General features: G+C 43.6%; 1 protein-coding gene across 2 annotated transcripts in view; it reads left to right on the forward strand.

Annotated features, from left to right (window-relative positions):
* The window catches only part of LOC144828913 (Y+L amino acid transporter 2-like), a 505595-nt gene that overhangs the window by 401262 nt on the left and 78735 nt on the right, over nucleotides 1-25598 (forward strand). For both annotated transcript variants that reach the window (XM_078687526.1, XM_078687527.1), the window contains exon 7: nucleotides 12654-12750. In XM_078687526.1, coding sequence (XP_078543652.1) covers nucleotides 12654-12750 — 97 coding nt within the window. The remainder of the gene's footprint in view (nucleotides 1-12653; nucleotides 12751-25598) is intronic.

The raw sequence follows: 25598 nt of genomic DNA on the forward strand, positions 1-25598 counted from the left end.
TATACTGTGAATACATATATATTACCTACCGTCGGCCGCCAGTAGTTAGGTATAGTTACAACCTAGTTTCCATAGGAAAATCATTTTTTGATTTGGTAATAACTTTGGCGTCGTTTGACGAATCTTTGCAAAATTCTCCCCAAAAAAAGTCTATTCAGGTCAGCTCCTATCCTGAAAGTTTGGGGGGTGAGTCGTCAAGTGGGGCCTGAGAAAAAAGGGGGGTCCAAAAATGCGTTTTCCTCATGTTGCAGTCAAACCAAGGGAAAAGATTGATGTCAGGGTCTGGAAAAATATAAATGGGGGGGAAATGGGGAATTTCCTGACATCAAATGCGCCGAGTTTCTCTGCAAATGTTGATAAGGCAGAGGAATTGTATACGAGGTGGATTGAGAGCGCCTGTGATAAATTTGCGCTGACCAAATTTAGGAGAGCGCAGCCATCGGCACCTTGGTATTCCGACCTTCTGCAAAAACACAAAACAGAGTGTAAGAGGCTTGAGAGGGTCTGGAGAAGGGGTTATTGTCCTACTAATAAAGAAAAGTACAAAGGAAGGCTTCTTTATAAGCAACTGATTGTGGAGGCGAAAAAGGCCTATTTTGCTGAGCAGATTGAGAGGGCAAATTCCTACTCTAGAGAACTCTTTAGGACCATCACTAGGCTGACAATCCCAACTAAACCCAGCACTCCTAGCAGCGCGGCTCTGTGTGAGTCTCTATCCTCGTCCCTTAGGAATAAGGTTGAAGGGATTATCTCCTCCTTTTCCAAAACCCTAGGAGACGCGGTGGTAGCAGTTACTAGTACTGGTCTTAAATCTAGTAAGCTGCAGGACAGATTAGATCGGTTTAATCCTTTACAATACACGGAGGTTTTAAACTTACTGTGTACGGTTCGGTCTGGATCTCCCAATGATCCCTGCCCACCTGTTGTTCTTAAAATCTGCCCCGAGGTCATTGCTTCCACTCTCACACCCGTGTTCAACATGATCATGGATATGGGTGAGTACCCCAGGAAGTGGAAATCCGCTTCGTCCCCCTTATAAAAAAAACCAGTTTGGATGCAAAGGATCCCAATAGTTACAGACCAATATCTCTTGCAGAATACCAATGCCCTAGACCATGGGTACTCACAAACTTTCTCTCAGGGGCCAAATATACAGTGTGGTTTGTGTCCGAGGGCCGCACCAGTGGGGGCGGGGTCAGTGGGGAAGGGGGTGGGGCTAGAGCAACAACAAAAAACTGTGACCATGAGGTTGATCACAGGTCCCTGCAGCGGACGCCTTCGTCCACTGAGCCACCAGACCTTGCATACACAAATATCTCTCTCTCTCTCTCTCTCTCTCGCTCCCTCCCTCTCTCCCTCTCTCCCTCCCTCTCCCTCTCCCTCCCTCCCTCCCTCTGTCTCATTCACTCTGACTGTCTCACTCACTCTGACTGTCTCACTCTCTCCCACCCTCTCTCCCACCATCTCTCTCTCCCTCTGTCTCCCACCCTCTGTCTCTCCCTCTGTCTCCCACCCTCTGCCTCCCTCCCACCCTCTGCCTCCCGCCCACCCTCTGCCTCTTTCCCACCCTCTGCCTCTCTCCTACCCTCTGCCTCTCTCCCTTTCTCTGCCTCGCTCCCTTTCTCTGCCTCTCTCCCTTTCTCTCCCTGCCTCTCCCTTTCTCTGCCTGCCAATCCCTTTCTCCGCCTGCCTCTCCCCTTCTCTGCCTGCCTCTCTCCTTCTCTGCCTGCCTCTCTCCTTCTCTGCCTGCCTCTCCCTTTCTCTGCCTCTCTCCCTTTCTCTGCCTGCCAATCCCTTTCTCCGCCTGCCTCTCCCCTTCTCTGCCTGCCTCTCTCCTTCTCTGCCTGCCTCTCTCCTTCTCTGCCTGCCTCTCCCCTTTCTCTGTCTGCCTCTCCCTTTCTCTGCCTGCCTCTCCCTTTCTCTGTCTGCCTCTCTCCCACCCTCTGCCTCTCTCCCTTTCTCTACCTGCCTCTCCCTTTCTCTGCCTGCCTCTCTCCTTTCTCTGCCTGCCTCTCCTTTCTCTGCCTGCCTCTCCCCTTCTCTGCCTGCCTCTCCCTTTCTCTGCCTGTCTCTCCCCTTCTCTGCCTGTCTCTCTCCTTTCTCTGCCTGCCTCTCTCCTTTCTCTGCCTGCCTCTCTCCTTTCTCTGCCTGTCTCTCCCCTTCGCTGCCTGCCTCTCTCCCTTTCTCTGCCTCTCTCCCTTTCTCTGCCTGCCTCTCCCTTTCTCTGCCTCTCTCCCTTTCTCTGCCTGCCAATCCCTTTCTCCGCCTGCCTCTCCCCTTCTCTGCCTGCCTCTCCCCTTCTCTGCCTGCCACTCTCCTTCTCTGCCTGCCTCTCTCTTTCTCTGTCTGCCTCTCCCTTTCTCTGTCTGCCTCTCTCCCACCCTCTGCCTCTCTCCCTTTCTCTCCCTGCCTCTCCCTTTCTCTGCCTGCCTCTCTCTTTTCTCTGCCTGCCTCTCTCCTTTCTCTGCCTGCCTCTCTCCTTTCTCTGCCTGCCTCTCTCCTTTCTCTGCCTGCCTCTCCCCTTCTCTGCCTGCCTCTCTCCTTTCTCTGCCTGCCTCTCTACTTTCTTCCTTTCTCTGCCTGCCTCTCTCCTTTCTCTGCCAGCCTCTCCCTCCCTCTGTCTCCCTCCCTCTGGGACACGCCGCCTCAAAACGCCTTCCCTGTCGACCTCTGGTGCTCTATGTTGGTCCCAATGGTTGTGATGTCACTGAGCACCAGGTGGGGGGTTGCGTGGCTCTGGGTCTCAGTTGAATGGGCTTGTGTCCACTGCGCACCCTGGTCCCACCTGTTAGCTTGTTGGTCTAGTGGGGTTAGGTAGCAACCCCCTCCTCCTCACTCCTCAGGTTGCTGGTGTGGCCCCCTCCCATGCTTCACAGGTACGAGCAATGATGAATCACTGCTTTACAGGAGGGCACGCCACTGAGATGCAGGGAGCACTCGCGTCGGGCTGGGACATCCCCCGTACTGGGCTATTGGATGCTGAAACTATGACATTTCACAATTCAAAACCCTACCTCTGACATTCCCGTTTTGAAAAATGAGCATGCTTTTCTCAAAGTGACTTTAACCGGGACTGGCAACTTTAATACATTTTATTTTTCATTGTCTGTTTTTAAAATATGCATAACTATGTACTTTTCTTACTCTTAACATTTTTTGAATATATTTCAGGAGCTAAGCATACCAGTGAGTCATACGATGTTTAGTTAAGAACTTGTAAATAAACACACATATACATTTTAATTTCTTATGATAATATGTGATTGTTTTGTAGCATGTATTTTCATTTGTATTTTCACATGAGGTAGAGTTGTTTTCTGCCACTCAGAATATATTAATGCTGACTGTGCCTTGTAGGTGCTGATTACGTGACCTGGGTTCATAGACACTGGTCATTTCAATGAAAAAAGTTTATGGCTTTAAAGGGAGCAGGGGGTCTGCATGGATATGCATCGTAGAGCCCCCAGACTTCTCAGGGCGATCTTCTCCCAAAGCACCCCTCCTACCAGCTACCCTGGCTGAGGCAGCTTCCAGGACACACACAGCCGCACTCGAGAAATTAACAGGTCTTTAAAAGACCATTTGCATGTTAGTGGGGCTTTGTTAGCATTTCACCTCTTCTTGGCCCCTGCAGCTCGACTCAATCACTGGAATCGCCCTGGCCCCGCAGCAGAGTCTCTCAGAGTCTCTCAGAGTTGCGCTGCTGAAACACAGTGTTTGCAGACACGCTAAACATGTTTTCCAAAAACACGGGTACAATGTCAGCAAGGTCCGCGGGCCGCAAAGGAAGGCTTGCCGGGCCGCCACTGGCCCGCGGGCCGTACTATGAGTACCCGTGCCCTAGACCCTACGCAATTTGGGTTTCGTGCAGGTCACAGCACGGAACTAGCCATTATCAAGGCCACGGAAGAGGTCAGAGCGGCGGTGGATGAGGGAGGGGCTGCTGTGCTGATTCTGTTAGATCTGTCGGCAGCCTTCGACACCGTCCACCATGGAGTGTTGATGGACCAGTTGGCAGGGGCAGGGTTGACCTTTTCACCGACAGAATTCAGACAGTAGACCTAGGGGTGGATAAATCAGAGCCTTTTACCCTTCCCTGTGGAGTGCCGCAGGGGTCCTCCCTGAACCCCACGCTACAACGTTACAACAAGGGTCTTAAGTGAATATGGCAGCGTGATGCCACGACTGTCTAAAGAACGTGGCGGAATGGATGGCCTCCAATTGTCTCAAATTAAACGCCGGGAAGACTGAGGTTATTATGCTCGGAAACAATCCTAACATTTGGACCCCTGACGTGTGGCCAGAGGTTCTGGGAAGTCCCCCTATCCCTACTGGGAATGCCAGAAATCTGGGTGTGATTGTTGATCAAAATTTGGATTTCGGAGACCAGGTTAGCGGAGTAGTGTCATCTTGCTTTCATATCCTTAGGATATTAAAGAAAATAAAAGGTTTCCTTCCAGCCGAGTGATTCAGGATGGCTGTCACTGCCCTCATACTGTCGCGTTTGGACTACTGTAATAGCCTGTACCTGAATTTGAGAAAGAAGCATGTATACAGATTACAGGTGGTTCAAAATGCGGCAGCAAGAGCTTTGCTTGAGATCCCCAGATATGTTTCAGTACGTGAGGGGCTTAGGCAACACTGGCTGCCGGTATCAAGACAGGCTCATTTCAAAGCTCTGTGTATAGTCTTTAAAGCGCTGAAGGGCATAGGACCAGAGTTTTTGAACAGTGGTATAAAATGGTATGTGCCGGGCAGAGCGCTTCGATCAGCCGAAGGCAGATTGGTTGTGGTGCCACGAGCAAAAAAGACCAGATGGGGAGGAAATAGCTTCTTCTTCTGTGCTACTAAAGCCTGGAACAACCTGCCGGGATATCTTAGAAATACCTCAGAGCTACTTTCATTTCGAAAGGGGCTTAAGACCTGGTTATTTATGGAATAGTTCCTCCGTCTTGCTCCGGAGTCAGTAGACAGCGCAAGGACGCCTTCGGGCATAAGTGCGCTTTATAAGCCCATAAATAAATAAATAAATGTTAATTTCCATAGGAAATTTTGCGACGAGCTACAGCCCGAACTGGTGAACGGAATTACCTCAAATTTGGCAGCAAGGTAGAGCTTGGTTCAGAAAGCAACCTTTTTTAAGTGGTGTAAATCCGTTCTGCAGTTTTTGAAAAATTGAAAAAAATAAGAGTGAAAAAATCAATTTCCCATAGGAAACTTTGTGCAAGGCTTCAGCCGAAACTACTGAACGGAATTACCCCAAATCTGGCAAAAAATGTAGTGTTTGGATCAGAAAGCGACCTTTTTTTTTAAATGGTTTAAATCTGTTCAGTAATTACTAAGAAGTTGGAAAAATAAAAGTTTTGATATCTGGGCGGAGCCTAAGTCCCATGCACGAGCTTCACTGTGATTGGCTGCCAACATTCCAAACCAGAAAGTGTTGGCAGCCATCTTGTGACTCGGTAGAAGCGAGTCACTAGAAAACAGAGAAACAAAGGTATAAAATAAGAGAAGGGGGTAGGGTAGAAACACCCTGTCCCCCTAGTCATGCTTAGGGGTCTCAGAGGACCTCAGGGCCAAATAAAGCATTTTTATAAAAAAGAAAATCGGCGCAATTTGCACTGGGGTCGCGGCCGCGTTTTATTTTAATGAGACCCCAGAGTGGGCTAGGTTCCGGGGGAATAAAAAAAAGAATTGGGGGCTTTCTGCGGTTGCGGGGGCCCGCTGGGGTCCCCGCAGTCCCGGGGCTTCACTCATATTGGGAGGGGTGTTGCGTGGCCCCTCTCCTAGAGCCCTCCATGTGCTTATAACTTTGGCGTTGTTTGAAGAATGTTTATGAAATTTTCCAAAAGGATTCTCTTTTTTGATCAGCTCCTATCTTGAAAGTTTAGGGGTGATTGGTCAAGGGGGGGCTTCGAAAAAAGGGGAGTCCCAAATGTGTTTTCTCAATGCATTTTCCATAAGAAACTTTATACAAGGCTACCGGTCAAACTGCTGAACTGAATTATGGCAAATTTGGCAGGGAGAAAGGTATTGGTCCAGAAAGCGAGAGAGGAAGAGAGAAAGAAAGAGACAAGCAGCTTAAGAGGAAGAGGGAGAGAAAGGAAGAGATGAGGAGGGACACTGAGTACCCACACTGTGGACAAAACCCTCACAGCTCACCTTTACGCCACCGCTCTGTTTCCAAGCACGTTCCGGGACCTAGTGGAACTCTCAAGCTCACACATCTGAAACATAGTACAGAATTAGTAATGGCAGAGTATATACGACTGCGTACACCTAAATCGCTGTGCCGTCTTTCTGCATCCAGACTGCTGTACCGCATCCACTCCTGCCACCCAGAGGTATGTGCCCGCCGCTGCGCATCCAGGCCTCGCTGATCACCTTTTTGCAGACAGGGTACCCTCCACATCATGGAGCCCCGCTTTTAAGTCAACAAGTCTTACATTTGGTGCTGCTTTTTGATTTTGCCATGGCAGATGACATACCAGTGCACCTATCATCATCGCAGGTTGTACACCCGCTCAGTCCTTGCGGTGCTACTTTACTCAGTGATAAGTGAGGCCACGCATGTGGTGGTTGGCCCTTGCTGTTGGGCTCAGGCCTACACTGCGGTGCAGCAGGGCACACAAAACATGAGGTGTACGGACCACCCGGACGGGCCTTCACCGTGGCGGTGTAACTGTGCCGGCCGCAGTGCATGCGGTGCAAGGAACTCTAAAATGGCGTAGAGCACGTGCACCCGGTCTTTTTTATTAGTAGGATCACGTGTCCTGTGACTCCTGTGCTGGATGGGTGTGGTGTGGGTGTATACCAGCCATGAGGGAGTGGCTGTGGCATGCTAATAACTAGACCTGTGACCAGCAGATCACTACAATGAAAATCTGGGCCATGTAGCGTTGTTGTCCTTCCCTGTAAGCGTAAGCAGAGTGGGCTGGCCTGGTGTATGCCAGGCCAGCGTGATGCTGTGGAGAATGACTGCAGAGCTATGGGCGTGGCTCCGTCATGAGCTCTACGAGGAATCAACTGATGCGGGGGTGTCCGTGTTGGAGTGCTGCCGTCACCCGGGTTGCAAAAGCTAAAGTGTCACTCTGTGAGCGAAGTCCCACAACATGGCCAACATGGAAGGTACGGGGAATCACTGACCCTACATTCATCCATAGTTCCACAGAAGAAAGATGGTGGACCTGACACATCTGTGTGTATATGAATGTTTGTTGCACATTCAGTGGAGTGTTACAGCTGTAGCAATACAGAGATATGGAAAGTTGAAGTTTCAGTTTTTGGCACATGGAAGGCAGCCAATTAGAGACAAGCTCGTTGTCGGAGTTAGGCTGCGCCAACATATGTACTTATACAATCACTTCGCCAATCCCCACACACTTGTAAATTCACTATATACTCTCCTTGCAGTACTCTAATGATCCAGTCTCTACGTACGTGTTTGTACAATGACTGAGACAAAGTTACATAACTAAAGTTTTCCCCCACTGTCAAAGGTATTATGGTTGCATACGCTGGCCAGAGCACTATATAATGTGGTAGGGCCCAGGGGCAGCATGTTGCATACATAATGAACACAAGAAAACAGATAGATAGTGGAACTGGGTACGGGCACGTGTGCTCAACTCCTTTTTATTACCAGGGTCACATGTCCAGTGACGTCTGTGCTGGATGCGTGTGGGGTGATTGTAAGCCAACCCTCCTGGAATGGTTGGTGCTGGCAACAAGCACAACAGTAATCATTGGATATAGAAGATTCTATCGTATTGGGTTCATGACTTGTGGTACACTGAGGTATGGCATCAGATGTGAAATTATACACAAAATATTGTATCATAAAGGGTCCATGAGTTGTGCTGTTTTGAGATAGGGGCATCAGAAGCATTTAGCGTATGCGCAACCAGTGATGATGCATGGTGTGGGGGGCCACACTGGGAGCAATGTCTTTTGTCTATTGAATTGTGCCTTAATAAGGCCACGTGGCTATGACTTATGGTGCACTGAGTTAGTGGCACCTAAAGCACTCAGCCTGTGTGCACCCTGCTATGATGCGTGGTCCGGGGGGCCGCACTGGGAGCAATGTGTCTTGCGTTCTGGACTGCGTCATCTGAAGTCGCCACTCCATCTGAATTGTGAGGCCTGCTGTCCCCAGTGTACATCGAAGGTAGTAGTCTGTACAGACATAAGTCTGCGGTGCTGTGCCGCTGGGTTTGCAGGGGGCCTGTGTCGAGGAGGCCCACGGTCATGGCGGCAGCCACGTGGCCCCAGCTTATTTATTCAAACTGCTATGCTAGAGTGTCGTATGTTGGACCAGTCCACTCCGCTTCCGCTTCCAGGGGGGGGACAACACAGCTACATGACCGAGATCTTCCCCACTGCCTGAGGTAACATGGTTGCGTCCATTGTCCACAACACTACAAGCACCAGCAGTATATGTACACATGGAGAGGTCTGTGCTCTGCATAGGGAGGTCTGCCCAGCACATCACCGCTACACTTGGTATTGTGTGCATTATCATTGATGGGTGACTTGCGTCCTTCACACATACTTGGTTGCCACATCTGCCAACATTCCAGTATTGTGTGGCTGAGGGACCATGCCGTTTTTGGAAGGTCCGCTGTCCTGTCCTACGCTGCCTCGGTGGTAGTAGGGAGGGAGGTGGTCCGGGGGACGTCCTGAGGCAGGTGGCAGTGGGTGTTGTGGCCTTCATAGGTGTCGGAGCTGCATGAGCAGTAACTCTAACATGTGTTGGTCTTCAGATGTGATTCTGGGCTGGGCTCCCTATCATATTGTAGGTAGTTGTCCTGGTTTAAACCAGTAAAAGGCAAATGTTAGATCCCTAATGCTACCGTGGTTTATTGCCTGTTTTTGGATCGCACCCCAGATTTGGCTGCTCATTGAAAATACGGGAAGTGGTGTTTTTGTGTTATTTTTGCACAGGAATGTCTACTCTGCATATTATTACCGTTAGTTGTTGCTCTCATTTGTGCCCCAAAAATTTTTGCGAAAGCTATTGCTGGAAAACTGGGGATATTGGCTGTTTTCACTAGGTTTAGAATGGAGTCATAATTTAAAATCACTGAAAAAACTATAGGTTTAAAGAGGATTATAATTAGAAATTAGCATTTAAAAAACCATTGAAATTCACAGAAAAAAACATAGGTTTCAGGGACGTTATAGTTAGTTGGACATTTCACTCATACAAAACCATAGCAATTCCACCGTTATAGTTAGTTGTGCTAACTATAACTCGCTCCCCCGCAATGCACTGCTGATGACGTCACATATTACATCATTCATGACATGGTCAGTGACATCACTGATCACATCGTAATTGACATCACTGATGACATCATCCACGTGAAAATCTGATGCACCTCCTCATACCTTAATAAAACCTTTGATACACCCACTCTAAAATACAGACTACCATTTTCGAAAGAATAGAGACACCAATACCAGTTACTACGTACGCACTCACTGATTCCTAGGTCCACACACACATCCACTCAATCACCCATACAGTCACTCATAGATGCAGTGACTCATCAATACAACATTATAATAGGCACTCATACACCTATACAAACATTCACACACCATCACTCAAACACCTAGTTAGTCATGCAAATAATCAATCACACTTCTATTTACTCACCTATACAGTTATACACACACAACCTCACTTATTCATACAGATACTAACATATACTTACTCTCTTATACAATCACTGATACAAGTACACACTGATCAAATACAGCCACTCTCACAATCACTGGCTCTCATGTATAGTCATTTATATACTCCAACTCTCACATGCACTGTGTTTTACATATGTAGTTACTTGGACATGTAGCACTGAGATATACATTCACTCACCAACACACCGATACACACACTCACCCACTCATACAGCTGTTTCCACATGCACTCTTGAACCCATACACCCAGTGAATGAAGCACTCACACATCTATGCACAGAGTCACACACCTCCCATCCAACCACACACACACTCAGGCACCCATACAAATACTCACACAACCAATCAATAACCCATATAGACACTCATGTAGCTACTCACCAACCAATGCAGCAGCTTACACAGCAATAGATAGACTGATACAGACATTCATACAGTTTAGTCACTAACCCATGCATTCCGTAGGATACATTTAATCACTCACTTGTACAGTCAGTCACGCACCTACTAAATCCTCCATCCAGACACTTATACACCCACTCATTCTTCAATACATCTTGGCATATATATATATAAAACCTATTTAAACTTTACAGTAACACACAGTCACTGGATGATGTCATCAGTGATGTCATTTGAGATGTCATCAGTAATATCATCAGTGATGTCACTGACCATGTCATGAATGATGTAATATGTGACATCATCAGCAGTGCATTGCAGGGGCATGAGTTATAGTTAGCTCAACTAACTAGAATGGCCCTGAAACCTACGTTTTTTTCAGTAAATATATATATATATATATATATATGCAAAGCGAATCCTCGAACCTCCACGCCGACGGCGTAGCGAAAGAAGAGAACAGACCCCACGTTTTCAGGCAGGATGTTGGATTTATTAAAGACCTTTCAAATGACGCGTTTCGAGTACCATGTACTCTTGTTCACATACATACATAAATTTATATGTGCATTTTTTTGTACAAATGCAAATATTACGTATGTAAAAAACCCAAATATTTATACTTATGTTTATGCTTAAAAAATGTACAAATGTATACATTGCCTATGGTTAAAATATATGCACTCCTTATATTTATGCTTAAAAAGTATATAGGTCATTACATAAATAACATATACGTATTTGACCACATGATTATGGATATCTGTTTATTATGAATATTTATATCACAGCATATACGCATGATTATACAGAAAGTATGTATAAATGTTAACTATTCAATACACTTATTACTTTAAAAAATCGTGAATACATAAAAAAGATTATATAATAAAATTAAATAATGCTAATTAACTAATTAAAAACACACATTATATGGGTATGCATTTCTCTCTACATATAGTTATGCTTACTCAAGGAATAAAAAACAATAGATCTATAAAAAAATGAAAGAGAAAAAGTCTGTCTTAAGTCTGTCTTTAGTCTGTCCTAAGTTTGTCTTAAGTCTGTCTTAAGTCTGTCCTACTACTTTTGGTATTCACAGAAGGCATTTAGTAGTAGTAAAGTTAGGATTTTGTCTTAAGTTTGACTTAAGACAGACTTAAGACACTCTTAAGACAGATTTAAGACAGTCTTAAGACAGTCGTAAGATAAACTTAAGACACACTTAAGACAAACTTAGGACAAACTTAAGACAGACTTAAGACAGACTTAAGACAAACTTGAGACAGACTTAAGACAGACTTAAGACACAATCCTAACTTTACTACTACTAAATGCCTTCTGTGAATACCAAAAGTATTAAGTTTAGGATTTTCTCTTAAGTTAGTTCTTTGAATCGGGCCCTTCAAGTGGATCCCCACCGAAACTAGAAGGATGGTGACCCAGGCCCTCGTCAGCAGTAGACTGGACTACGGAAACACACTCTACACAGGAGCCCCGGCCAAACTCCTGAAATGGCTCCAACACATACAGAACGCATCCGCACGCCTGATCCTCGACATCCCTCGCCACAGCCACATCACACCCCACCTGAGAGACCTGCATTGGCTCCCCGTCAACAAGAGGATAACCTTCAAACTCCTCACCCACGCACACAAGGCACTCCACAGCACCGGACCAGCGTACCTCAACAGCCGACTAAGCCTCTACACCCCCACCCACCAACTCCGCTCCGCAGACCGCGCCCTATCCACCGTCCCCAGCATCCGAAGAGTGACCGCCAGCGGCAGATCTTTTTCACAGCTCGCCGCCAAGACGTGGAACAGCCTCCCCATCCACCTGCGGCAGACCGAAGACCTTCTAACCTTCAGGAGACTCCTCAAGACCTGACTCTTTGAACAGTAGCAGCTCCCCCCCACCCCTAGCATCTATAGACCCTCACAGGTATGTAGCGTGCTCCAAAAATGCTATGATTGATTGATTGATTGGTGTCTAGGAGAAATCTTTTGGAGCTCTCGGCAGGGTATGCAGAGGGCTCACGGAGCTGAGACCTCTGTATGATACCAGTGACAAGAATTTACAAGGGATTAAGAAAAAATCCATATGGTCATGTCAAAATATGTAAAACTAGGATTTGTTAGAGGATGGGATGAAATGACAGTATAGCCTAGCCTCCGAGCATGGCTGGTAGGCACACTGCAATATAGACGTCAAACAGCCTTGGACTAACAAAGGAGAATCATAGTGGCAGAATGTCAGTAAAACACTGAAGACTATCACAAGTATCCTCATGTAGCAGTAGGTATGGATTTGGTCAGATTAGGTAGTTCCGATGACCCCTTTCTCCCACAGTTTTCTATGCACATATTTACGTACACCGATGTATCAGTGTCATTCAATCACAATCATGTAGAGAAGAAAGAAAAGATCTAAGTGTCTTCCACTGTACCTTTATCAAAATTGTATGAGTGTTTCTTATTATTTTATTTAAAATACAATAAATGTTGTCAGTTCTTGACTCCTAATGAAGACAACTTTTATTGCAGATTGATTTTTGTCGGCTCGCGTGAAGGCCACCTTCCAGACTGTTTGTGCCTGGTCCATATCTACAGATTCACTCCTATTCCTGCACTACTTTTCAATGTACGTGGGCTTTCCTGGCACATTGCCACTTGATGGTGTTCATGAAATTCTGTTTAGTAGAAATTGAGCTGTGCAAGAAAATATTAAAATGCGTAGTGTGGTCATCATAGCTAACTTCAAAATGTACTAGGTATATTTTTGGTCTTTCCTGTGCTAGGTATGCTTTTGAATGCAATACCTATACTTTCCTTATCTCAATCACTAAGATGTGACTCATGAGGTGGGATCACTAAAAGAATTAGTGTTGAAAGCCAAATCAGCAGCAGTGAAAATATGTAAAGGCATCACTCAAATTCTCCAGAGGGAGTCAGGACAATATGTGATGACAATGCTTATTTTCTCTTGAAAAATCCTTCTTTTTTCCCTGTTATTTTACTATTTTTTTGTAGGACAGGCACTCCACCTCCAGGTATTAGCACACTGTACAAAGGACAATGAAGGAGATGCCTTGCACGACTTCCTTCAACGCAAACAAAATTCATATATAACTCTGTAACATATCAAAGATTTTATTAGAAGAAAACAGATCTCAGGGTGATAAGATTGTAAAGAGACATTGACAAAGCCAATTGGTCTAGCCAATGCAAGAGCTATTGGCTTTGCCAATTTCTTACAGGCATGTTTTATAGCAGTGCAGTGCTTTGCAGCATTGCTGAAAGTTAGAAAGAAAAGTGCTATGATGTGTCCAGTCCTAACCAAGATAGACAGAGATCCCTTTTTTTAGGATGGGATTATTATGCGCCTTCTAAAAAAAACATTCTCAGGAACAAATTAAAATAACTTTTTCTCACAAAACGTCAAATCAAAAAGAAATTGAAATACACATTTGTGCGTCAATCTTTTTTAAATTTGGGCCAAAAATGTGAACCAAAGGCAAACATAAGTGATCACCATCTATAAATGGGCGCGTTGTTTGCAATCCAGTAAAAGCGGTCTGAAGTTGTCAAAAACAAGAAAGATCATGGCACGCTGCGATGTCTGAAATTCACAAATACATAAAATGCATTCAAGGAATAAATTCACCTATTTAATTATGTTACCTCAGAGCTGAAGTTTGCTGTGTTGGCCGCGCATTAATACAGCACCAAAAAGACAATGCGGAGCAGGGAGTGCAGTGCCATCTGCATCTTTGTAGTATCGTGATACCCATTGATACAACTTTTGGACACATTTTTTTTCTGGACGGACAGCAGGGAATAAGCAACAAAGAGGGAAGGACTGATGTGGACAGGCCAAGCAAAACAGGGGAGTGGATGGGGCGGACCACCTAGTAACAACGCAGCAGGGTGTTCGGGATCAGGGCAAGCAATGCGGAGGAAGTAGGAAGGATGCGGCTGCAAGAAGAAGGGAAAAAACAGTACCTCTTAAAGTAGTGAGCAGTAGAAGAACAGTGGGCTAAGGAATTTGTACTTTGGCCCTGCTCCAGTGTAGGGACAAACAAACGAAGAGGAAGTTATGCCAGCATTTGCTGACCAAAGAGAAGCAAGGATCTTAGAGTGACAATGAAGCTAAACAATGGTAAGCACCCTGCAATTAAAAACATGTATCACAAGCAACAGCTCATGTGCTGTCTCAGGTGGGACCTGTGTATAGGGCATGGGGGAGCAGTGGGGCAAACTGTCAAAGTGGTGAAGGTGCCTGCCAAACATACCGAAGGGCATAAAACAAACAACAGTGCCCCAAAACATTTGAGGCACTGTTGTACCAATACCACTTTACCACGCATCGGAAGTTTTTTTTAAATAACATACATTTATGTTATTTAAACAAGATGTGATTTTGGGTTTGATAGAGGTAAAGGGAGTTAAAGGTGACTTTAGAGCTCAAGGATATTTAGAAGTAAAGGAACCTAAGAATGATTTGGGGGATGAAGGGTCAGTAGAGGTATTGGAAGGTAAGGATGAATTAAGAGTTCAGAGATGAATAGAGTTAAAAAGCGGGAGGGGTAATTTTATGGAACGGATTAGAGGTAAAGGGAGATAAGTGGGACTTATCTCAGAGTTGGGTTAGGGTAAAGGGAGGTAAAGGTGATTTTAGGGTTTGGTGAGTAGAGGTAAAGAGAGTTAAGGATGATGTCAGGGTTCAGGGATGGTAGCGGTAAAGAGGGATAGGGTGAATTTAGGGTTCAGGGATGGGTAGAGTTAAAGGGCAGTAAGGATGATTTTAGGTTTAGGTAGAGGTAAAGGAGGAAAGGGGGATTTTAGAGTTCAGAGCTGAGTAGATTCAAAGGGAGTTAAGGGTACATTTAGGATTCAAGAGAGGATCACTACAAATTATCTGCAATAACCACAGCTGACATAGGCCTAGCCCTGATGTCACCTCCCGTCTGATTCAAGTAGAAAAGAAAAGAAATATAAAATCGGTAAAAAAGTTCTCCAGGCAATACGTGAAAATTCTGCTCCAGGCCCTAACAGCGTGCCTGGCTATCTATTTAAATCTGGCACATAATTTTGGCCCTAGCACCTGATCCAGCACGAAACCAATACCTGATCAGGGATCAATACTCGATAATCATCACAGAACAATGGCCCATTCACCCAAATCCCTGATGCACTGGGTGTCAATTTTTATAGACATTCAATTCTTTTTCCTTCAAAATCAATGTGTGACATCACAAAATACATATCAATCTTATACATCAACTTTCCTTCTATTTGGTCGATGATCCAATTAGTTGAATAGTTGATGGTAATGATACTAACTAACTATTTAGTTAGCTAAATAATCACAGACTCTCAGTAAAGTTAATAAAGCTTTATCTCAAATTAAATCCTTAATGCATATGGTCACCAATACAAACAATGAAATTCACAAAAGGGAGAGAAAACATCAGCAATTTCAAATAGAAACATACTCATCATTCAATTATGACATGCGAATGAAGGAATGGATAGATTAAGAGACATCAGTTTCAGTCAAACTAAATGCGAAACAAAAATACATCTAACAGAGGGGATAGATGAAGAGACATAAGTTTCATCTAATTAATATGTGACAGTATACCAATGACGGAGTGGATAGGTGAAGAGACATAAGTTTCAGAGACAAAATACATTTGCAAGTATATTTGCAAGAACGAATCCGAATATTATAGACCCAAAGGATCTGTGGAAAACCACCTCTCTGGCCAAGGTGATGGTGGGGGTCCCCTGAAATAGAATCAGGGAATAAAGATTTCAGGACCCAGGAGCAGTGCAGGGACAGGAACAGCTAGGCCTCTCGGCAAAGCGACGATCAGCGACGCATTCACTCTTCTTCTCTTTCTACCAAAACCACACCCCTAAAGGCACCCCAGTTATACCCTAAAACCTACATGTCCATCCCACATCAGTTGAAACATTTCACTAAATACAACAGTTGATTGGTGGACTTAGGAGGTGGTCTGTCACACCATTGTGACTTCATTCAAAATTTGGGCATATTCATTGTTCTACATCCATTCCCATTACTTCATAATTGTCTTGTTCACACAATTTAATACATGTTACAATTCAACATTTTTTGCACATAATTTTAAGCGTGTCCGCGGAAAGAGTCTTTAGTCCCATGGTCGGTCACATCCTATTGGCAGGCACTCAATATTCTCCTTCAGCGTGTCAGCCTTGAATCTCTGTTCTTTTTTTGCAGCACTCAGCACTTCTGGCTGCTCTGTCATGACATTTTAGTTGTTATTCCAGACCCTCCTTTATCCAGTCAACTTAAGCATAATAGAGTCTTATCTAGCCCACTATAGTAAATGGAACATAACCATTCATTAATTTTCTGGTAAATGCACTTTTCACTGTTTACCACCCACCTTTGACTATTCCCTGTTAACGTTTTCCTAGCATAAGCTTTAAGCAAAAGCAGCATATATATTATTTCAAAGCAAGATGCAACATGCAAACTACGAAATGCATATGCGGCCTGGTCATGCATTATTACTTGTTTCTTACAAAGCCCAATGTAAATATGTTTTTAGTTCTTTCATGCGTTATCTCAAGTTAGTGCATGCATGCGCAAAGCATTTTCCTTCGTGTTTTTGTAAGGTGCACGTTTATTTCTATTACTACTTACTATAGTACATATTATGGGGTTATTCATCCAAGTAGGTTTCTTTTCGCTAAATCCTACTCCATCAATCCCCCCTCAGATGGCTTCCCGGAACCATCAGAAAATGCCTACCATACCGAGTGCCATCTTCATTTATCTAAAGCTCAGTATTCTTCTCTCTTTTTAAGGCACTTTCGTCTAAATCTTTCATCATATCATAATATTCTCCTTTCATATCTTCTAATTTTATCTCATCTCTTTTTCTCTTTCTTGCACTTCGTTGATTCTTTGATTCTGTCGCTTCTTTTCTTCCACTCTTCCACTTACAACATTTATATGTTGTTATTATCACTAAAGTTACTGTGGCTACTGAAATAAGTGGCATTATTATTTTTCCTAATAAGCTATTCCCAAAGGTGGAAAACCATTTACCTACAGAGGAGAAACTCTTATGAAGTTTCTCCCAAACACCGTCAACCTCCAATTGGGTCAAGTCTTCATGTAATTTCATAATATTCTTAATATATCCCTCAATACCTTTACTTTTATCATGGATATAAGTACAACAATGTTGTATGTTCAGCATGCCACAGACTACACACTCTTTTGCCAATAAGATATCAAGGGCAAGCCGATTTTGCAAAACCATTGATCTGATTGCAACCATTTCTGTGTCAATCATCAAGAACCCTCCAGCAGTATCCGTTGATAAACGATCAACCACTATTGACAATTTTCGAATTTTGTGTGAATTCAGAACGACTCCAACTGAGGGTATCAGTGCACCAAAAATATCACCTACTATTTCTGAGAAACTTGCTCTCTTGTTACGTGTTAGTCCTTGTATTATTTCACTTAGTCTGTTATTGTTTCTGTCTACGTGGTAACCATGGGGGAAACTATTGCAAAATAACAACTACCATACCAGTGTGCAGGCAATCATTAATAGGCTTTCTTACCACACACATAATAAACTGCTGCAAAGACAGGATCAGTTCCACCCCTCAATCCCCAAACTCTAGTAATTTGGAAAGAATGCTCACATTCACTAGTACCAATTAAATAATTGTTATAGTTAGTTTTTAGTCTAAGCAAACAGATTTTTCCATTTTGATGCCAGTCCAAGGACATTGTGGCGTATGTCTTACCTGTCTCATAAGTTCCTTCTCTAAAAGCCCACTGTGGTACCTGTGACTTCTGTTCAGCAGCCCTTCTTTGGAAACTTTCTCTTCTATTTTCTACCATCTCTTTAAATACCTTTTCTTCAACCCGCAAACTACATGTTAGACTATTTTTATAGTTTTAACAAAGGAGAGGGACAGGTAGGGCTATTTTGGAAGGGTCCAGCGTACATGCCCGGGGAAATAACAACAAAGAAAGGTACGCAGTTCCCTGAGGAAGGGTGAGTGTCCTATGAGATAACAAACTAATGGGACCCAGGTAACAAACTAAGAAAGGACAGATGAAAGGGGGATGGGGATCCTCCCTTTCGGGACTTAAAACCCTCACACACCCAGCGAGCTAGGTGTCATGCTTCATCATATGGGTTTTTGCTCCTCGTCAAGCTGGCTGTGCAATGCCTGACGGGCACCCAGATGGGGCTCTTTGTCGGAGATCTTTTGTCCCTGCCAGTTGGTGCATGCGGGTATGAGGGCCTAGTGCGAAAGGGTGTAGACGTGTGTGAGTGATAATGGTGTAGAGTTATAACCAAAGGTTAGGTAATCCACAATGGTTTTTATTGGCGTGGTTATCTACCTTACTAACTCTAACTCTAACTCTTACCTATCCTCCACAAGGGGCCTACCATCTGACCCCTTGTGGAGAGTAGGTATACGTTCCACCATCCACACTGTGTAGATAGTGCGCTTTTATTATAGTTAGGGTCCTGAAGAATTGCGCTGTATCCTTATGAACTAAAGCATGAAACATGTCGACCGACCACTAATTGATCACTTGGTAGAGCATACTGCCCTGGATCATTGAACCAGGGAGTTTACCTCTCCATATTGTTTTTAGTAAGGTATATAACCACGCCAATAAAAACCATTGTGGATTACCTAACCTTTGTTTTTAACTCTACACCACTATCACTCACACACGTCTACACCCTTTCGCACTAGGCCCTCATACCCGCATGCACCAACTGGCAGGGACAAAAGATATCCGACAAAGAGCCCCATCTGAGTCCCCGTCAGGCATTGCACCGCCAGCTTGACGAGGAGCAAAAACCCATATGATGAAACATGACACCTAGATCGCTGGGTGTGTGAGGGTTTTAAGTCCCAAAAGGGAGGATCCCATCCCCTTTTATCTGTCCTTTCTTAGTTTGTTACCTGGGTCCCATTAATTTGTTATCTCATCACCCTTCTTTAGACTATTTTTATAAGCATATTCTAAATCTAAAGTTTTGGTAATATGGAAGAACTCTACCATGTAACATGCATTTTTACTACTTAAACCCTTATTCAGCTCCTTTATAACAGGTATTTCTGAAAACACTAAATCTATATTAGACAAATGATACTCAAGCTTCCCCCTCACGTAAAACAGGCTTGTTAATACACTGCAAGACACAGCACATGTTAAAGGAAGGTGATGATATGTCACCCCCTCTGAGACAGACAAAGGTAATTGCATGCACACATAACAATCACTCACATTCATGGTGTTAATATATTCATATAACAATTTAGTAAAGACATTTAACGATAAATCCCTAATTGATTTATCATGATGAAGTATGCTTCCATCCATTTGTCCTATATTAGTATTAGGCGTTTCATTTGTGACATCACTAATTCTTTCACTTGTTTCTTAATTAGTATTGTTCCATTATTAGTTACCATTAGAATAGGTACACAGAGAGTAATAATATCCACATGAATGTTAATAAAAAGACACTACATAAGCAAACTTTAACACATCTATGTTTTAGACTAGATTTTGGATGTTCAGTCACTTCTGCTTCAGCCATTTTGTATTCTATAAAAAATAAAAAATCTATAAACCTAAGAACTCTAATTTGCTCAATTTCTTTTCTAAAAAATAGTAGTGTAATCCTATACTTCTGGGGTTATTTCTTTACCCCATTCTTTTATTTATTTCTTCGGGTTTTCTGACTCTTTTAATGTGTTTTCTTTCGGTTGGCAAAGTTGCACCTTAACTTGTCACATTTCTCTTAAGGCAGTCTCAATTTATTTTCATCAACTTGCTCAGTGTCAGAACTGTCTTTTTCTTCACTTGGATCTGAACTTTTAATTTCTTCCAAACTGACATAAGTCCATTCTGGTGCTGTGTATTTCTTGCTTGGAATTCTTTTCTCTCCTTGTCTTTCGTACTAATTCTTCTCCTGACTCTTCTTGTTCTGTTTGACTTGAGACCTCATTACTTTGCACTGGTCTTCTCTTTGACTCTCCTCACAAGAGTGTACTTGAATCTTTTCACTCCCCTTGGCCAATTATCACCTTTTCTTGGTTTCTTGGTTTGAACTACTTTTTCACCTTCTGCATCTGGTTCATAGGTTCTTTTATTTCGCCTTTCTTCTATTTGTTCTTCTTCCTGATTTTCAGCAGCTTCTGTGTCTGCTGAGTCAACAGTAATTTCACTGACTTCGGGCTCAACAGAGAGCTTTCTTTGTTCTGGCTCAACAGTTAACTCACTTTCTCTTGGCTCAATAGTGAACTCACTTTCCTGCGGCTCAACAGTGAGCTCACTTTCTTCTGGCTCAACAGTGAACTCACTTTCTTTTGGCTCAACAGTAAACTCACTTTCTTCTGGCTCAACAGTGAGCTCACTTTCTTTTGGCGCAACAGTGAACTCTTGAGACCCAGTATCTGGTGCCCACTCTACTTGACTGGTGCTCGGCTGTTCATCATCTGTTTGTTCTTCAGAATCTGTCACTCTAGTTTCTTCAGCTTCACACAATTCAACCACTGGTCTTTGACTTCGATTTACCAGTTGTTGCTCTTTTGGTCTTCCAAGCGGACTCGTCTGGTATGGCTCACATGAATCCAATTTGGCAACTCACCATACTTCACTGCCGTTGTTGTCATCATTATGATTTGATAAAGCCCATTCCACCTGGGTTCTAAACACGATTTCCTCACGTGTTTCTTGACGAGAACCCATTCACCAGGACTCAGATCATGAGCTTGATTCTGCTGTGTTGTAGTGGCATTTTCTCCAACTTGGTGAGACACAGAACGCACCAGATCAGCCAATCCTCTGCAATAATCAAGCAGTAGATCATCAGATATACGCATGAGTGTGTTTGCTAGTATATATGCGTATCTCATTGCTCTTCCCATTATGATTTCCTGAGGACTCATTCCTGTATTTTTGTCAGGAATACTTCTAAGACTCATCAATACAATGGGTAAATCGTCATGCCATTTCAGTGTTGTGGATGCACACACTTTCCCTAACCTGGATTTTATAGGGCCATCGACCTGCTCAACCACTCCAGATGCCTCAGTTCAATAGGCACAATGCAGCTTCTGCTCAATTAGTAATGCTGCACAAATCATCCAAATTATCTCATTGTTGAAGAGGGTTCCTCTGTCTGTCTCTAAAGTGACTGGAAATCCAAACCTAGGAATCAGTTCTCTCAAAAGCAATTTGGCTACTCTTAGGCTGTCATTTCTTCTTGTGGGATAGGTTTCCACCCAACGAGAGAACAAAAAAAAAAACGACAACCAACACATACTTCAGCCCATTACATGGGGGGAGTTCTATAAAATCCAATTGGAGGCGAGTATATGGTCCTCCTGCTTTTCCAATTCGTCCCCAACTAACAACTGTCTTTCTGCCTGGATTTTGCTGCTGACAGGTGAGACACCTCTGGCAAAGGCTATGTGCAATGACCCTGAAATTTGGGTTAAACCATGACTGATTGAAGAGTCTGATCATTGCATCTCTTCCAATACGCGCAATTCCATGGTACACCCTAGCCAGTAAAGAATCTGGTAAGACTGGTCTTTCGTCTATATAGACCCTCACTTCGTCCTCTGCTCTCTTTCTACAGCCTGAATTACTCCAAATCTCCTTTTCCTCATCACTTGCTTCTTACTGCATCTGCCTAACTTCATCCCAAGTTTCAGATGTGGTTGTAAACATAAGATGGCATTCGGTATTTCCCCTCTCAATTTCTCTGTTTAAAGCCATTAAATTTAGTGCACAGAAATGCGCTATTTGGTCGGTGTATCTGTTGCCCTTCATCACATAATATCTCCTGATTTTTGTGTGGCACATTTGATCACTTCAATTCTTTTGGGTAATTGCAAAGAATACAATAGTTATTTTACAGTTTTGCAGTTTCTTATTGGGGAACCTGAAGAAGTCAGAAATCCCCTTTGCATCCACAGCTGACCAAAGTCGTGTACAATCCCAAAACCATATTGACTATCGGTAAATATGGTTACCCTCAGGCTTTTGGCAATTTTGCATGCTCTAATCAGAGCTATCAATTCAGAAATTTGAGCGGAGTTTACCCCTTTTAGACAGGTTGCCCCTAGAATCCTGCTATGGTGCAAACAGCTTAGGCAGTGCATAATTCTTCTTTCTTGTTTCTTAGACATGACTCATCCACAAATATTACACAGTCTGATCCTTCCAATGGAATATCCTCTATATCAGGCCTGGGTTTGGTGCACAGTTCTGTCACATCCAAACAATCGTGATCCACTTCCTCTCTCACTTCCTCACAACGAGAATACGGCAATAGAGTTGCCGGGTTTACAGTTGTGCACCCCACCACAGTCACATTTTCAGCACCCAAGATCACTTTCTTGTACTTAGTCAGCTGACTAGAAGTCATGTACTGCATCCTGGTGTGAGTTAAAAGAATCTCAACAGAATGTGACACATACCCCTTGACTGGTTATCCCATCACAATCGCTTCACTTTGTTCCAGACACACACAAGTGGCTGCTACTCAGGGCCGGACTGGCCGTTGCAGGCACCGGGCGATCCCCCGGTGGGCTGCAAGGGTGAGGGACGGTTTTGGGCCCCTGGGGCTGTTTTTGTTACACTGCCGTTGTTCCAGCAAAGCTGCAAAATCGGCCGTGTAACAAAATCAGCCTAAAACTGGCACTGGCAAAGAGCTCGGTCGCACCCCCAACCCCCCGGGGACTGGCCGAGCACTTTGGCAGGGCCAGTTTTGGTTCCCAGTCCGGCCCTGCTGCTACTGCTTTCAAACAGCCTGGTAACATTGCAGCCACTGAATCCAAAGTAGGCGAAAAATATGCGACTGGACATCGTGCCATTCCGTGTTTCTGAGTTAGGACTGAAAGTGCACACCCATTTCTTTCACAGCAGTACAACACAAAATCCTTTGCATAATCTGGCATTCCCAATGCAGGTGCTCAACAAAGACTGTTTCTCGATTTAGAAAAAGCTTCCATACTTTCATCATCCAGAACAATTAGATCTTTCAAGTCTTTTCGTGTCAACCTCTGTAGAGGTTTTGCAATCAGTGAGAAACCACTGATCCACTGCCTACAGTATCCAACCAGTCCCAAAAACATTTGTACTTCTTTTTGAGTTTTGGGTGGACTCATCTGTTTGATCATATTAATTCTTTCTGGTTTCACTTTTCTGACCCATTTTTCTATTTTGTGTCCTAAGTACTGGACTTCCTGTTTACAAAATTGCAGTTTTTGCTGGGGACACTTTGTATCCTCCTTCTGCCAAATGGTTCAGTAGGGCAACTGTATCTGTCAAACATGCCTCTTGTGTCTTTGATGCCACTAACAGGTCATCAATGTATTGAACCAAAACTGAATTTCCTGGTGTGACTAAAGTCTCCAGACATTTTTTCAAGATCTCATTAAAGATTAAGGTGCTCTCTGTGTACCCTTGAGGAACTTGACACCATGCCAAAACACGGTCTCTTAACCGGAATGCAAACAAATACTGGCTTTCTGGATGTAAAGGAATTGAGAATAATGCTAGGCACAGATCAATCACAGTGTACCATTCAGCATCACACGCAATTTGGTAAAGGATTACTGCTGGATTTGCCACTACCGGACAGCAGGGTACTACAATTTTATTTATTCTTCGTAAATCCTGCACTACTCTATATTTCACACTGGATTTCTTAATTCCTATTATATGCAAATTACAAGGACTTCTCAGTATTTCTTTCAGAATTCCCTGTTCAATCATTTGTTTGATCACAGGAGTGACTCCTGCAATTACTTCTGGACTCATTTTGTACTGAGGTGTGTTTGGATATACAGCAACCCCCTTCACTGTTATCTGAATCTGATCTACATTTGTCATTAGGCCCTTATGCTTTTTGAAAAATCCCACACATCCGATCCTACTGGACTTTTAATTCTTCAGGCAAATTTCCTTCTGTGAGAAGGGAAAACAACTCATCCTCTTCTGTCCCTTGCTGCGCTAGCATCATCTTAAATTCGACATCCTCATCAGGTATCTGAAATGCAATACCGTCCGGCATACAATAGATGGTGCAATTCATCTTACATAATAAATCCCGACCTAAGAGATTTACTGGACTCGAGTCACATACCACAAACTGATGCATGTCTATGAAGTTTCCAATATGAACTTCTATTGGATATTTGACTGGTGTTCTAATATGCTTATTAGAGACTCCTACAACTTGGATAGTTTCTCCCGAGAGCGGTGGGTTCGGAATTTCTGCTGCTCTCACAGTAGAACGGGTTGCACAAGTATCCACTAGGAATGTATTATCATTACCTTCCACCTTTCCATCAACAAATGGACCTGACTGGTCTACTGCGAAGGATGCTCCAAGTACGCACTCTTCCTCCCCCCTCAGGCACCATCCTTGAGATGAGTCTGAATCACTCTCATTGCACTGCAACCAATATTGTGGAACCATTTGCACAGTTTGATTCTTACCAACTTGATCATCTCTGTGAAATCCAGTGTTCGCACTGTACCTCTGCTCTTGAGCATTCACATTGTTTAGCATGGGAGCTTGTGGCACCTGTAACTGTGGAGTAACTATCTGCTGCTGTTGATTTAGACCCACCTCATTCTGCATTTGTGGAATACAATTTTGATTTACCCCAGAATTATTTTTAGCAGATCTACACTTGTTCTTCCAATGTCCCTGCTTTCCGCACACATGACAAGGACATTTCTTCAAGCTCCCTCTCTGCTCATTTTACCTCTACCTCTACCTCGACTGGGTACCTGACCATTCTGATTCTGTCCATTCATCTGGTAACCGATTGAGTATTATTTGAGTATTATTGTTTGTTTGTTTCTTGCTGCTCTGCTACCTTCACTTACGCCCACATCATTATCTCTTTCAATCTTTTAAGTTTGGTATCAATTTCATCACTACAGTACTTTGCATACTTTAGGAGTTCATCAACTGTTTTGCCCTGCCAGCAAATACAATGCTTCTGTATCACATCGCTAATCTCTAATCTTAGTTCAAATACAAAATGGGACACAAAATATCCCATAATGCCCCATATCTTTGTCTCCAATATTTTCAAACCCACTGTGCTGCTTGAATACCTGTAACAACCTTTTATAATAGGCATGTCCTGATTCCTTTGGTTCTTGGGTCGTCCTGTCAATCTTAACCCAATCGGTTTCCTTAGGGGAAATTTTCCCTTTCAAATAAGTGATTACCTGATTATACTTTTTCATTAGTTCATCTAATGGTGCACCTGTTTTAGGGTCTCTAGGATATTCTTCTTTTGGCCAATCAACAGTGATCTTACACTCTGCCCATAAATCAGCGGGAACAACAATCTCAAACAATCCATCTAGATCCTTTAACAAAACCTTTGAAACCTTCACAAACC

This window comes from Lissotriton helveticus, chromosome 4_1 (assembly GCF_964261635.1).
Source record: "Lissotriton helveticus chromosome 4_1, aLisHel1.1, whole genome shotgun sequence".
Lineage (NCBI taxonomy): Eukaryota > Metazoa > Chordata > Amphibia > Caudata > Salamandridae > Lissotriton > Lissotriton helveticus.